At 43.5% G+C, this 12,414-nt stretch overlaps 1 protein-coding gene across 12 annotated transcripts in view; it reads left to right on the forward strand.

Annotated features, from left to right (window-relative positions):
* dnm1a (dynamin 1a) overlaps window positions 1-12,414 on the forward strand; it is an 85,136-nt gene that overhangs the window by 40,567 nt on the left and 32,155 nt on the right. For 8 of the 12 annotated variants that reach the window (XR_006757668.2, XR_006757667.2, XM_045689987.2 and 5 more), the window contains exons 11-16: window positions 446-532; window positions 1,723-1,793; window positions 1,959-2,010; window positions 2,551-2,565; window positions 6,632-6,664; window positions 6,991-7,104. Coding sequence is in view for 10 of the 12 variants with exons in the window: in XM_045689987.2 (XP_045545943.1) it covers window positions 446-532; window positions 1,723-1,793; window positions 1,959-2,010; window positions 2,551-2,565; window positions 6,632-6,664; window positions 6,991-7,104 (372 nt within the window). In the remaining 2 variants the exon portion in view is untranslated. The remainder of the gene's footprint in view (window positions 1-445; window positions 533-1,722; window positions 1,794-1,958; window positions 2,011-2,550; window positions 2,566-6,631; window positions 6,665-6,990; window positions 7,105-12,414) is intronic. The other 4 variants (XM_014128733.3, XM_014128738.3, XM_045689983.2 and 1 more) reach the window with 3 other exon arrangements.

A 12,414-nucleotide genomic window follows, 5' to 3' on the forward strand; every position in this document is an offset into this window, starting at 1 on the left:
TAGGGCAGAGTCTGTACTGTCCTCTTGTTGTGACTAGGGCAGAGTCTGTGCTGTCCTCTTGTTGTGACTAGGGCAGAGTCTGTGCTGTCCTCTTGTCGTGACTAGGGCAGAGTCTGTGCTGTCCTCTTGTCGTGACTAGGGCAGAGTCTGTGCTGTCCTCTTGTTGTGACTAGGGCAGAGTCTGTGCTGTCCTCTTGTTGTGACTAGGGCAGAGTCTGTGCTGTCCTCTTGTTGTGACTAGGGCAGAGTCTGTGCTGTCCTCTTGTTGTGACTAGGGCAGAGTCTGTGCCGTCCTCTTGTTGTGTGTGTAAGTTTTTGTGCTGTTAGTGCTTGAGTGTGTGTGTTTGGCTGTGTTGGCTGTGTTTGCTGTGCTTTGTGTCTGGTCCGTGTCTGAACTGTGCCTCCCTACCCACACGATGTGCCCTGTGCTGTCCTGTACCCACAGCTGGCTCAGTACCCCATGCTGAGGGAGGAGATGGACAAGATTGTCACCCAGCACATCCGAGATCGCGAGAGTCGCACCAAGGACCAGGTGACACTCGCACTCTCTCTCTCTCACACACACTATTTTCACTGGCGTAGCGCAGTTTCTCTGGACCACTGCAAAGTTTGGAGTTTGGGCCCCGCCCTAAAAAAGCGAATCTAATGTGTCAGCCATTCACAAAGTATAGACTACTGATCACTACTACCGATCGCGAGGTCTATGCGGCTGCCTATTGACGGGCTATCAGATGATGTGGTGCTTGTGCTTTCAGAAGCCTATAGCTTTGCTTTAATGGATACATGGTTATCCATTAACGTTTAGCCTAACGTTTATGTTTCACGAAGTTGTAGGCCTACGGTGTCGCAATGCTGCTATTTAGAATGATGACTGGCGGCAATAATGTATGTAGTAATTAAAGTAGGAAATTCAAACATTGCGGATTGTATGAATTTTCAATGCAACAGCATATTAATCAGTAACCAATAGATTATTTTAGAATATACAACTGTCCTGTAGGCCTACTTCCTACCATAGTCGTATTTTTCCCTGGACTCGAAAGTGTTCCACAGGGATGCTGGCCCATGTTGACTCCAATGCTTCCCACAGTTGCGTCAAGTTGGCTGGATGTCCTTGGGTGGTGGACCCTTCTTGATACTCATGGGAAACTGTTGAGTGGGAAAAACCCAGCAACGTTGCAGTTCTTGACATAAACTGGTGCGCCTGGCACCTACTACCATACCCCGTTTAAAGGCACTTCAATATTTTGTCTTGCCCATTCACCCTCTGGATAGCATACACAATTCATGTCTTAATTGTCTCAAGGCTTAGAAATCCTTCTTTAACCTGTCTCCTCCACTTCATCTACACTGATTGAAGTGGATTTAACAGGTGACATCAATAAGGGTTCATGGCTTTCACTTGGATTCACCTGGTCAGTCTATGTCATGGAAAGATGTTTTGTACACTCAGTGTATATTGTCTGTGTGACTCGACTACTGCCAGGTAGAATGGACAACACAAACACTTCACTTACTACAAGTGGAAATTAAAAACGAGGGTTGCTGTTAAAATGATTTGTTTAAAAAAGTAATACAATTTAGAGATGGGTGTGAGAGGACGGGCGGGTGGGCCCCAGGAGCCTGCGGGGGTTTCCACTACACCAGTGACTATCTTCCCAATTCAAGCTCTTATGTCTAATCCTAACTCTAATAACTCCTGATGTGTGTCCCTCCATATAGGTGATGCTGCTGATTGACATTGAGCTGGCCTACATGAACACCAACCATGAGGACTTCATTGGCTTTGCCAAGTGAGTGTCGCCCTCTTGACCGCTTTCCTGATACAGTCGATTGGAACAGATAACCCAGTATAGACACAGTACAGTGTGTGAACCCTGACCTACCCTGACATACTAATGATTCCTGTGTTTAGGTGTGTGTACCGATCTAACCCATGATTATGTTTACCCCTGTAGTGCTCAGCAGAGGAGCAGCCAGGTGGCCCAGAAGAAGCAACCTGGCAACAAGGTACTACAGGCACAGGACAGCACCTACAGATAGTCTTACAGTACATTCACTATGATTTTTTGTCCTGATGGGCTGTTCAGAAAGCATTGTAATGGCCCAAGATGCAAGGCTCTAGGTAGAGTTGCAACATTCTGGATAACTTTCAATAACTTTCAACTTCCAGAAATCCTGGTTGGAGGATTCCTGGAATCATGAAGAAATAAGCAGGAAATCAGGAATTCTCCAACCTGGATTTCGGGAAACCCAGGGAATTTATTGAAAGTTCAGAGAATTTTGCAACCCTAGTCCTTGGTCTATGTTGAGCTATTCTCAAACCAGATTATGGCTCCAAGTGAGTGCAGTTTGGAGTGAGTTTGTATTACTTCTCCATTTGTTCTCTAATACATTCTATTGTTCCTTGGCTTTGTTATTCTTTAGTAGTGCTATGTGTTAGTTGTGTTGTGTTCCCACTCTATCTCTGTTTCCTCTGTTTCTTCTGAGTGATTTCTCTTTCTGTTGTCTTTTTTCTTCGCCTCTATTGCTACAACTGTTCTGCTTTAGCAGGATGAAATCATGGTGAGTAGAGAGTGTGTGTGCTAGTATGTGTGTGTGCGTGTTAGTGTGTGTTAGTGCGGGTGCGTGCTTGTATATGTGTGTTTCTTTGGGAGTGTGTTAGTATGTGTGTGTGCGTTAGAATGTGTGTGTGGTAAGAGCTTCTCATTACTGTAGATGGACAGGTGGCTAGGGAGCTCTCTGGGGCTTCTTTCCTCAGCTCCTTCCCTCCTCCAGGCAGTGCTCCCATCCAAAACAATAGAAAAGTACCCAGCTAGCACACCCCACAGTACACCCCTCACCCACCCAGACATAGACAGAACACAGAGGGGTTGAGACCAGATAGGCCTTCCCGTTGCATAATGCACACTTTATGTTTCTGTGTAAACGTCTCTCTCTCCCATAGAAACAACACCATTTGGAGACGTCACATTTCAAAGCTTGTTGCCGAACAGTCGAGCCTCATTTTCCTTGGCCCGAGTGATCGCTCGACGCTCCCTTAGCCTTGCCTGACGACTCAAACTGAATTCCTCCGCTTCTCTATGTCCCCAAACGTTACATACTTCAGTTTGAGACTGCCATCGTTGACATCCATTTGTGGTGACGTAAAATGAGGGATGTTGAACAATACAAAGCCATCAGCGATTGGATCATCTCTAACCAATCAGAGTACTAAATTGGTTAGAGATGTGTTCTGGCTCTGGCCCAACCCATTGGTTTCTGGGACCAATTAGAATGGCTAGAATGTGTTTGCGTTCTAGAAATCGTCGGGAGGTACTCAGATCCAGACTCATTGTGGAGAAGAACCTAAGGTCCGTGGGCATGGCGTAGTGTTGCCGGAGAAAGGATTTGGGTAGCCAGTCAACCCCCAGCCTTAGCTTGAACCAGATAAAGAAGGCAGCCATGTGTTCTCCAATAACAACAGATCCCAGAGAGATAGAGACTTTAGCTTTAGAGTGGGGAGCAGGCCATTGGTTTCTCATCCATATCAGTGGAACTGTCCGTTTGCGATATTACAACAACGAAGACTTTACTTCAAACAACCAACAATGTTTTTTCCCTCGGACATCATAACACATCATTGCACGGGCGATAGAACAGCACAGCATGTACTATGATTTTCTCTTACCATGATGCTGGATGCTCACTTCCTCTAAACTAAAACATTAACAAATGTATCGGGGGAGGCCAGTGGTGCTGTTTCACCTATCACAGAACATTAAGACCAGTTATACAAAGCCATTTATAAAGAGGAAACATCACTATACACATTCTAGTTCCCTCTTATTGTCTCTTTAACCCCCCCGTCTCTTTCTCACTCTTTATTTACACTCTTCTACTCTACTCTACTCTACTCTACTCTACTCTACTCTACTCTACTCTACTCTACTCTACTCTACTCTACTCTATTCTATTCTACTCTACTCTACACTACTCTACTCTACTCTACTCTACTCCACACTACTCTACTATATTCTACTCTACGCTACTCTACTCTACTCTGCTCTACTCTACTCTACTCTACTCTACTCTACTCTACTCCACACTACTCTACTATATTCTACTCTACACTACTCTACTCTACTCTACTCTACTCTACTCTACTCTACACTACTCTACTCCACACTACTCTACTATATTCTACTCTGCACTATTCTAATCTACTCTATTCTACTCTACTCGACCCTATTCTACTCTACTCTATTCTACCCAATTCTACTCAACTCTACACTACTCGACTCGACTCTACTCTACACTATTCTACTCTACTCTACTCTAATTTATTCGACCCTACACTATTCTACTCTACTCTACTCTACTCTACACTATTCCATTCTACTCTACTCTATACTATTCTACTCTACTATACTCTATTCTACTCTACACTACACTACTCTATTCTATTCTATTCTACTCTACTCTACTCTACTCTACACTTCACTTCACTTCACTATTCTATTCTACTCTACTCTACTCTACTCTACTCGACTCTATTCTATTCTACTCTACTATACTCTACTCTATTCTACTCTACACAATTCTACTCAACTCTACACTATTCTTCTCTACTCTACTCTACTCTACTCTACACAATTCTACTCTACTCTACTCTATACTATTCTACTATAATCTACACTATTCTATTCTACTCTACAGTATTCTACTCTACTCTATACTATTCTACTCTACTCTTCACTATTCTATTCTACTCTACACTATTCTACTCTACACTACTCTACTCTACTTTACACTATTCTACTCTGCACTACTCTAGTCTACTCTGCACTATTCTACTCTACTCTATTCTACTCTACACTATTCTTCTCTACTCTACTCTACACTATTCTACTCTACTCTAATTTATTTGACCCTACACTATTCTACTCTACTCTACTCTACTCTACTCTATACTATTCTACTCTACTATAATCTACACTATTCTATTCTATTCTACTCTGCACTATTCCACTATAGTCTACATTATTCTACTCTACTCCACTCCATACTATTCCACTCTACTCTACTCTACTCTATTCCACTCCATTCTACTCTACTCTATTCTACTCTACACTATTCCACTCTACTCTACACTCTACACTATTCTATTCTACTCTACTCTACACTATTCCACTCTACTCTACTTTCTTCTATTCTACTCTACTCTACTCTACACTATTCTACTCTACTCTACTATACTATACTATACTCTACTCTATTATATTCTATTCTACTCTACTATACCCTATTCTGTTCTACTCTAAACTATTCTACTCTACTCTACACTATTCTCCTCTACTCTACACTATTCTACTCTACACTATTCTACTCTACTCTACACTATTCTACTCTACTCTTACACTATTCTACTCTACTCTACACTATTCTACTCTACTCTACTCTACTCTACTCTACTCTACTCTACTCTACTCTACTCTACACTATTCTACTCTACACTATTCTACTCTACACTATTCCACTCTACTCTACTCTCTACTATATTCTACTCTATTCTATTCTACTCTTCTCTACACAATATTTTTCTACTCTAGACTACTCTCTCTCTCTCTCTCTCTCTCTCTCTCTGTGTTGATAGAGCCTAACTATCTAGTGAAGGAGGGGGAACATCTCTCAGTGCAGCACAGATAAATACATCACCTCCAGAGGCACACCCTGTCAGTTGGCATAGTGACCGCCCAAGCGGGAGGGTCAAAGGGCTTAGGGGCAGTGTAAACACATTGGCCCTCGCTGTTTCCTGTTTAGCTGGCTGCGCTTACCACCTAGATCTGCCCTCCCCCCTTTCAGCAGCCACTTTGACTAACAGCCTCCCCTAGTATCTCCCTTTTACCTCCCCCTCTACCCATCTAGTGGATTTTCAAACCACCCAACATGATGCAATATAATGACTAACAATGCCTTGGTGGAAGGGGCAAGTAAGCAGTTGGTTGCACCAACACAATCGCTGTCCAACAGAAAAGTTTGAGAAAACAGAAGTTTTAGACATGACACATGATGACTAGGCCTCCGTCAGCTAATAACCAAATGATCATTCTCTCCACCCCACCACACTCCACAACCACAAAACAACCGTGCATCCGCATATGCACTGCATGTGTTTTGGTTTGAAAGCAGCCTTACTTAAGCAATAAGGCCTGAGGAGGTGGTATATGGGCAATATACCATGGCTAAGGGCCGACACGACGCAACGCAGAGTGCCTGGACACAGCCCTTAGCTGTGGTATATTGGCCATATATCACAAACCCCCGAGGTTCCTTATTTCTATTATAAATTGGTTACCAACATAATTAGTGCAGTAAAACTAAATGTTTTGTCATACCCGTGGTATACTGTCTGATATACCATGGCTTTCAGCCAATCAGAATTCAGGGCTCAAACCACCCAGTTTATAAAGCTCCACATAGCTCTTTGTCCTCCTTTGTCCCTGCCTGCCTTCCCTCGCTGTACCACCTTCTAGCTGGCCAGTGTGCCAGTGTGCTGCCTGCCCCTGTGCATTACGAATGGCCTATGCCCCGTGCACTGTGCTCTGTCCGTGGCATAGCTGTGTAATGTTCTCTCCACATCCTCATTCAGCCGGAGAGAGGAGCGGTTAATGATCGGTTTAAGGTAAATACAGAGGCATATGCATTCTATGTTTATGGTGTGGAAGAGACACTGATAGAATCACAAGGATAGTTGTGCTTAGATGGTAGTAGATAAGCCCACAGATCCAGTCCCATTTCTCCCATGTTGTGTCCTGTGCAGTGACTCCATATGACCACTAGGGGCAGTAGTGAGATAGGATACCACACACATGCCATACATACATGCCATACACACAGACCAACTAACACAATGTTGTTTAGGATGAAGTGCTGTTGTGAGGGGATAGAGAAGGCTAGCTTTGTGTATGCCTGTCTCTCTGACTCTGTCCCTCTGTTTCTCTCTCTCAGGTGATCAGGAAGGGCTGGCTGACCATCAACAACATTGGCATCATGAAGGGAGGAGCCAAGGAGTACTGGTTTGTCCTGACTGCAGAGTCCCTGTCCTGGTACAAGGATGATGAGGTGAGGCTTTGGTTATGTAAACACTCATGTGCACAAAGACACAAGGGGTTACACACACACTGGCCTCTGCTGGTTCTTGATCTTTTTATGTGTCACCTAAATCTCTCAGTTTAGATTTTATAGCAAAGATTTCATACCAGAGTGATTTAATGAAGGTACCTCATTTGCTTATGTGCCGGTTCTGTCACAATTTTTTGGGGAAGGAGCTCACATATGGAGGTTTCTCATAAAATGGCTTATTAAATTCATTTTCATTGGCTGTATTGTGTTGGATGGAATGACAATAGAAGACCACTAAAATGTTGCTCCTCTCTCTACCGCCAGCACACGGCACGTCACTCAAGAGTGATGTGTCTCCATTTAACGACAACTTACGTGTGATTATCGGTAGCTTTTTCCAAAACCAGTAATGGAATTATTTCAGTGAGATACTTTAAGTTTTACTTTACAGTTTTTTTTTTTTTTTTTACAATCGCTAGAACCCATTTCTCAATACTTAGGTCACTTTTTCTAAACTCTTCACACAGTGAGCACAACAGCAGTCTATGTGGGCTACACTGTGGATCATTTTCCATTGCTTTGGCACAAAATGCATTCAATGACTACATCTTTCAAATTTCATGAATTCTTTTCTCACTCAGACACAACCACCACCAAAAATCTATGTACCTACAGGCCAATTTGCACATGTTTACATACTCTTTTCAAAACTGTTAAACTTAAGTTCAAAACCTAAAATAACACAAAATTAAATAAGACAGCAATTTGCTACATTTCTACAGTAACACCGTTTTGAAATATATTCCACATCTAAATAATGAAATACAATCAAAACAATTAGCTGAATCCCATTGTAGCTGAACACCTACCCAGGTGTTAGTCTTTCAATTACATTACCATCTATACAAAGGAGACATCTTAGGAATAATGCTGTACTATAATGTAAACATGGACCCAGACAGAGAGAGAGAAGTGGCTGACAGAGGAAGAAGAGAGGGAAGGAGAGGGAGAGGAGTACGTATGCGTGGTGGAAAAGACTGAGAGGAAGATCAAGTGCTGTAGTCTGAGATGAGATTAGGGCTACTATTATTGATCATGTAATAAATCATGGTCTATCAATGAGAGAGGCTGGTCTGAGAGTGCAGCCAAATCTGCAACGCTCAACAGTGGCATCTATTGTGAGACATTTCCGGCAAAACAACAGGTAAGATGTGCATTCTGCAAGGACATCTGACTGAACTGTACATTACAGAACTAAATTGAGCAATGCCTCCAAACCCACTTGTGTGTAATTGTTTTTGTATTTCTGCTTAGGACCCAACGGTTACCTCCCACAGGCAGGAGAGGTAGGATTTTCACTGCTGTGCAGGAAACTGCAATCGTTGATATGGTCATCAGAAACAATGGCATAAAACATATTGAAGCATATTGCATCATGTCTGATTCATTCCTGTAACATATATGCAATGAATTCTAAACAGTAGAGAGGTGTCATTCTTATTTTGTAAAGACATTTTACAAAAGAAAACATTGTGTAACGCTACCTGTTGTTAATGTTTTTTAGGTCATTGTTTTATGAGTGACAAAGTGTGCTTGTTGGGTGACAACCTTTGCTACTGTTATGGAAGAATGAGTTGATTTGAGACATGTATGTGTTTTGGTAGTTTTAGTGCATTTTGGATGTGAAATGAACAGCTGTGCCAAGCTGAAAGTTGGTTAGGAGGACTGTGTGAAATGTTTTGAAAAAGTGATCTTAGTATTGAGAAATGGGTCCTAGCGATTGTAAAACAAAACTGTAAGACGTTTAACTTTAAGATTCAATGTCTCTTTTCCATAGTTTATTCCAAGTCAGATGCGGAGTTTTCCCAGTAAAATGTGCTGGTGTAGTTTGGTGGTTGTGTTTCAAAAGGCATGTTCTGATAATAGAACCTGACACGATTTGAACCAGGTCAGATTGGCCAAAGACAATCCCAGAACCCTTTGCAAATCTATTAGAAGTTAGAGTCAGCCACAGTCTGGCTGTCTCCATGTCCTAGCCACAGCCGCTCCACTGACTGACTGACATCACTGTGTGTGTGTGTGTGCGCGCGCGTGTGTGTGTTCATTTGTGTCTCTCTAACAGAAAGTTTATATTATATATTTTTCTACATAACAAAGAGTCTGTTCTTTCACACACTAAAGGTGATGAGATGGGTGAATGGATGTTTTTTTTTGTCGTGGGGGGCGGTTTAGTGGAAGTAGAGAGGGTGGGGGTGAGCGAGGCTCTAGCAGGAGAGAGGAAGTTTAGAGGGTCTGTTCAAAGTGAGACAGGGCCTCCCAGCATGTCAGACACCAAAGCTGGCACCCACATGTGCATACCAGAGCCCTGCACTGAGTGTGTGTTTCCAATTACACACGCACACGCACACACACACACACACACACACACACACCACACACACACACACACACACACACACACACACACACACACACACACACACACACACACACACACACACACACACACACTGTCAGGGCCGGCCTGCATGTTCCCCTTCAAGACTAGGGCCCGTTTCCACAAAGCATCTCAGAAAAGGTCTTAAGAATCCTGTTCCAATCTGTTTTAAGACAAAAAAATCTCCCAGCACAGACTAGGTTTTTAGGATGACCCACTCTGATGCAGGAGTAAAATCCAACCATCAAATGTGATCTCAGCTGATAATCACGACAGTTTGAGGTACCGCAAAGGACAGATAGTGATGATGCTCATTGACATCGTTAAAAACTATAGGGAATAACCAATCGCGATGAGGCATCGCCAGCTGTGAGCTCTATAGAATGCTTCAGACAACCCTTGTGAATGTGACTGTACATCAAATGCTGCAATGGTAAAACATTTTATAGCATTTTTGCCTAACACAATCATTTTGCTTAATCTTAATTATTGCCAAATATGTTGGCATGCGTAAACCTTTTTTATTTTAACCGATTCTGATGATTGTTAAAATCTGAATTTTGCCAATATTAACATTATATCAACACACTTGTCACTCCTGTTTAACAACTCTAAATTGCTTTGGCAGAGTAGGTATCAAGTCACCTGCTGATAATGTTGCATACAACTTTTGAAAGGTCTGTCATGCGCGTCGTAAGGGACAGACCAAGGCGCAGCGGGTATAGTGCTCATCTTCCTTATTTATTTAGAGTGAAGACTCAAACAAACTAAACAAACGACAAAACAGCTCTGTAAGGCACACAGGCAAAACAGCAAACAACCACCCACAACCCACAGGAAAAAAACAGGCTGCCTAAGTATGGCTTCCAATCAGAGACAACGAAAGACACCTGCCTCTGATTGGAAACCATACTCGGCCCCACATAGAAAATGAACATAGAAAATGAAAACTGGAACAAATCCCCACGAAACAAACCAACCCCAAAACACACAGAAACAACACCCCCTGCCACGCCCTGACCATACTACAATAGCAAATGACCCTTTTTACTGGTCAGGACGTGACACATTTTCATGGAACACAATGAAAGTTAACACATGCCCTAGATGCCTTCAATAGCCCAAGTTAGAGGCATGCTCAGTTTAAGCATATTTTTTTAACAATGTGGTGTTGCGCTCCAAAGGGATAACTTGAAATAACATGTTGTAGGTAATTAAATGATCATTAGAAAAACGTGTTTATTTATTAGCCTAGTGGTGAGAAGTATTTAGGCATGACACGTGAAACAGGCCTTGTGAAGTCACTGTCGTTAAAAGTGCAAGCGATACTGTTGCATGTAGGTCCAGATGATTTATGCATTGATCACATAGAAATATCAAAACATTCTTTCAACCCTAAAGCAATTACCTGTCTATGGCGAAGGAACCACTGACTCACTGTCTTTTTCTCTTACCAAGACACCTGCTGGTAACTCTTAACTGGTCAGGACAACTCATGAGGTCTCCTAAATATCTGTCCACTAGGTAGGACTCTTATGACTAAAGCAGCTTCATGCATAGCATATATTTTTACCCGTAAGAGTAGGAGTAAAATATCTCTATTCTCAGCACTTACCACCAATTTCCTACTCTGAGCCCAGGGCTACTTTTCATCAACTTATTTAATTTCAAAGGGGGCTAGAGAGGAGGAGGGAAAGAGGAAGAGAAAGGGGAGGGAGTTGGGTGTAAAGGAGGAGAGAGGGGAGGAGAGGAGGAGGGAAAGAGGAAGAGAAAGGGGAGGGAGTTGGGTGTAAAGGAGGAGAGAGGGGAGGAGAGGAGTCTCTCTGGTTAGCTGCTTAGGGCCGCAGTAGAAGGACCATGTGGGACGGACAGAGAGACAGGGACAGAGAGACAGGGACAGAGAGACAGGGACAGAGAGACAGGGACAGAGAGAAGGATGCTGTGGTCTTCCTTTCATCTCCCGCTGAAAAAAGGTCCCTCCCTCCCTCCCTCCCTCCCTCCCTCCCTCCCTCCCTCCCTCCCTCCCTCCCTCCCTCCCTCCCTCCCTCCCTCCCTCCCTCTCATCCCCAGAGCCCTATCCCAAATAACCAACACACATATAGGACAGGAGCCCCCCTCCCCAACTTCCTCCCTCCCTCCCTCCCTCTTTCGGCGTTGCTCCACATGTATTTATTTGAACTTGGCTGTCTCTCTGAGCACAGGGACCCAACACTAACATAGCACCGCTGCTCCAGCTCAGAGGAGAGACGGACTAGTGTAGCTTAATGAGCAGGGAGCAGAAACTTTCCATGCCTTTGTCTAGGCAAGGTGGACATGCTTTCATTTTTACACACTCAGTCACATACATAAGGACCCTGAGGGGCATGCAGAGCACACACTGGCTTACGTACACCCACGCAGATGGACACAGACACACTCATCCACACCATACACACTCTCCATAATTAACCTAGCATATGTTAAGAACACTATTTAACTGAGTTGCTTTTTTGCTTCTGTCCGTGTTTCATACAGAGGATCATCTACACATCCACACTAACACACATAAAGAGCTTTAAAAAATGGACTTGCTTCATGTTTTACTGTCTGGCCTCTCATTATAGGGAACCCATGCCTTGTTCTGGCAGCTTGAAACAAAAAAGGAGGAGGTCAAGACTATTGTGCTGCTTCAGTAGTCGATATTGTAACGCACGCACGCACGCACGCACGCACGCACGCACGCACGCACGCACGCACGCACGCACACACACACACACACACACACACACACACACACACACACACACACACACACACACACACACACACACACACACACACACACACACACACACACACACACACACACAGAGGGTAGGGTCTAGGGGGGTTAG

The sequence above is a fragment of the Salmo salar genome, chromosome 11, assembly GCF_965601325.2.
Source record: "Salmo salar chromosome 11, fSalSal1, whole genome shotgun sequence".
In the NCBI taxonomy this organism is placed as follows: domain Eukaryota; kingdom Metazoa; phylum Chordata; class Actinopteri; order Salmoniformes; family Salmonidae; genus Salmo; species Salmo salar.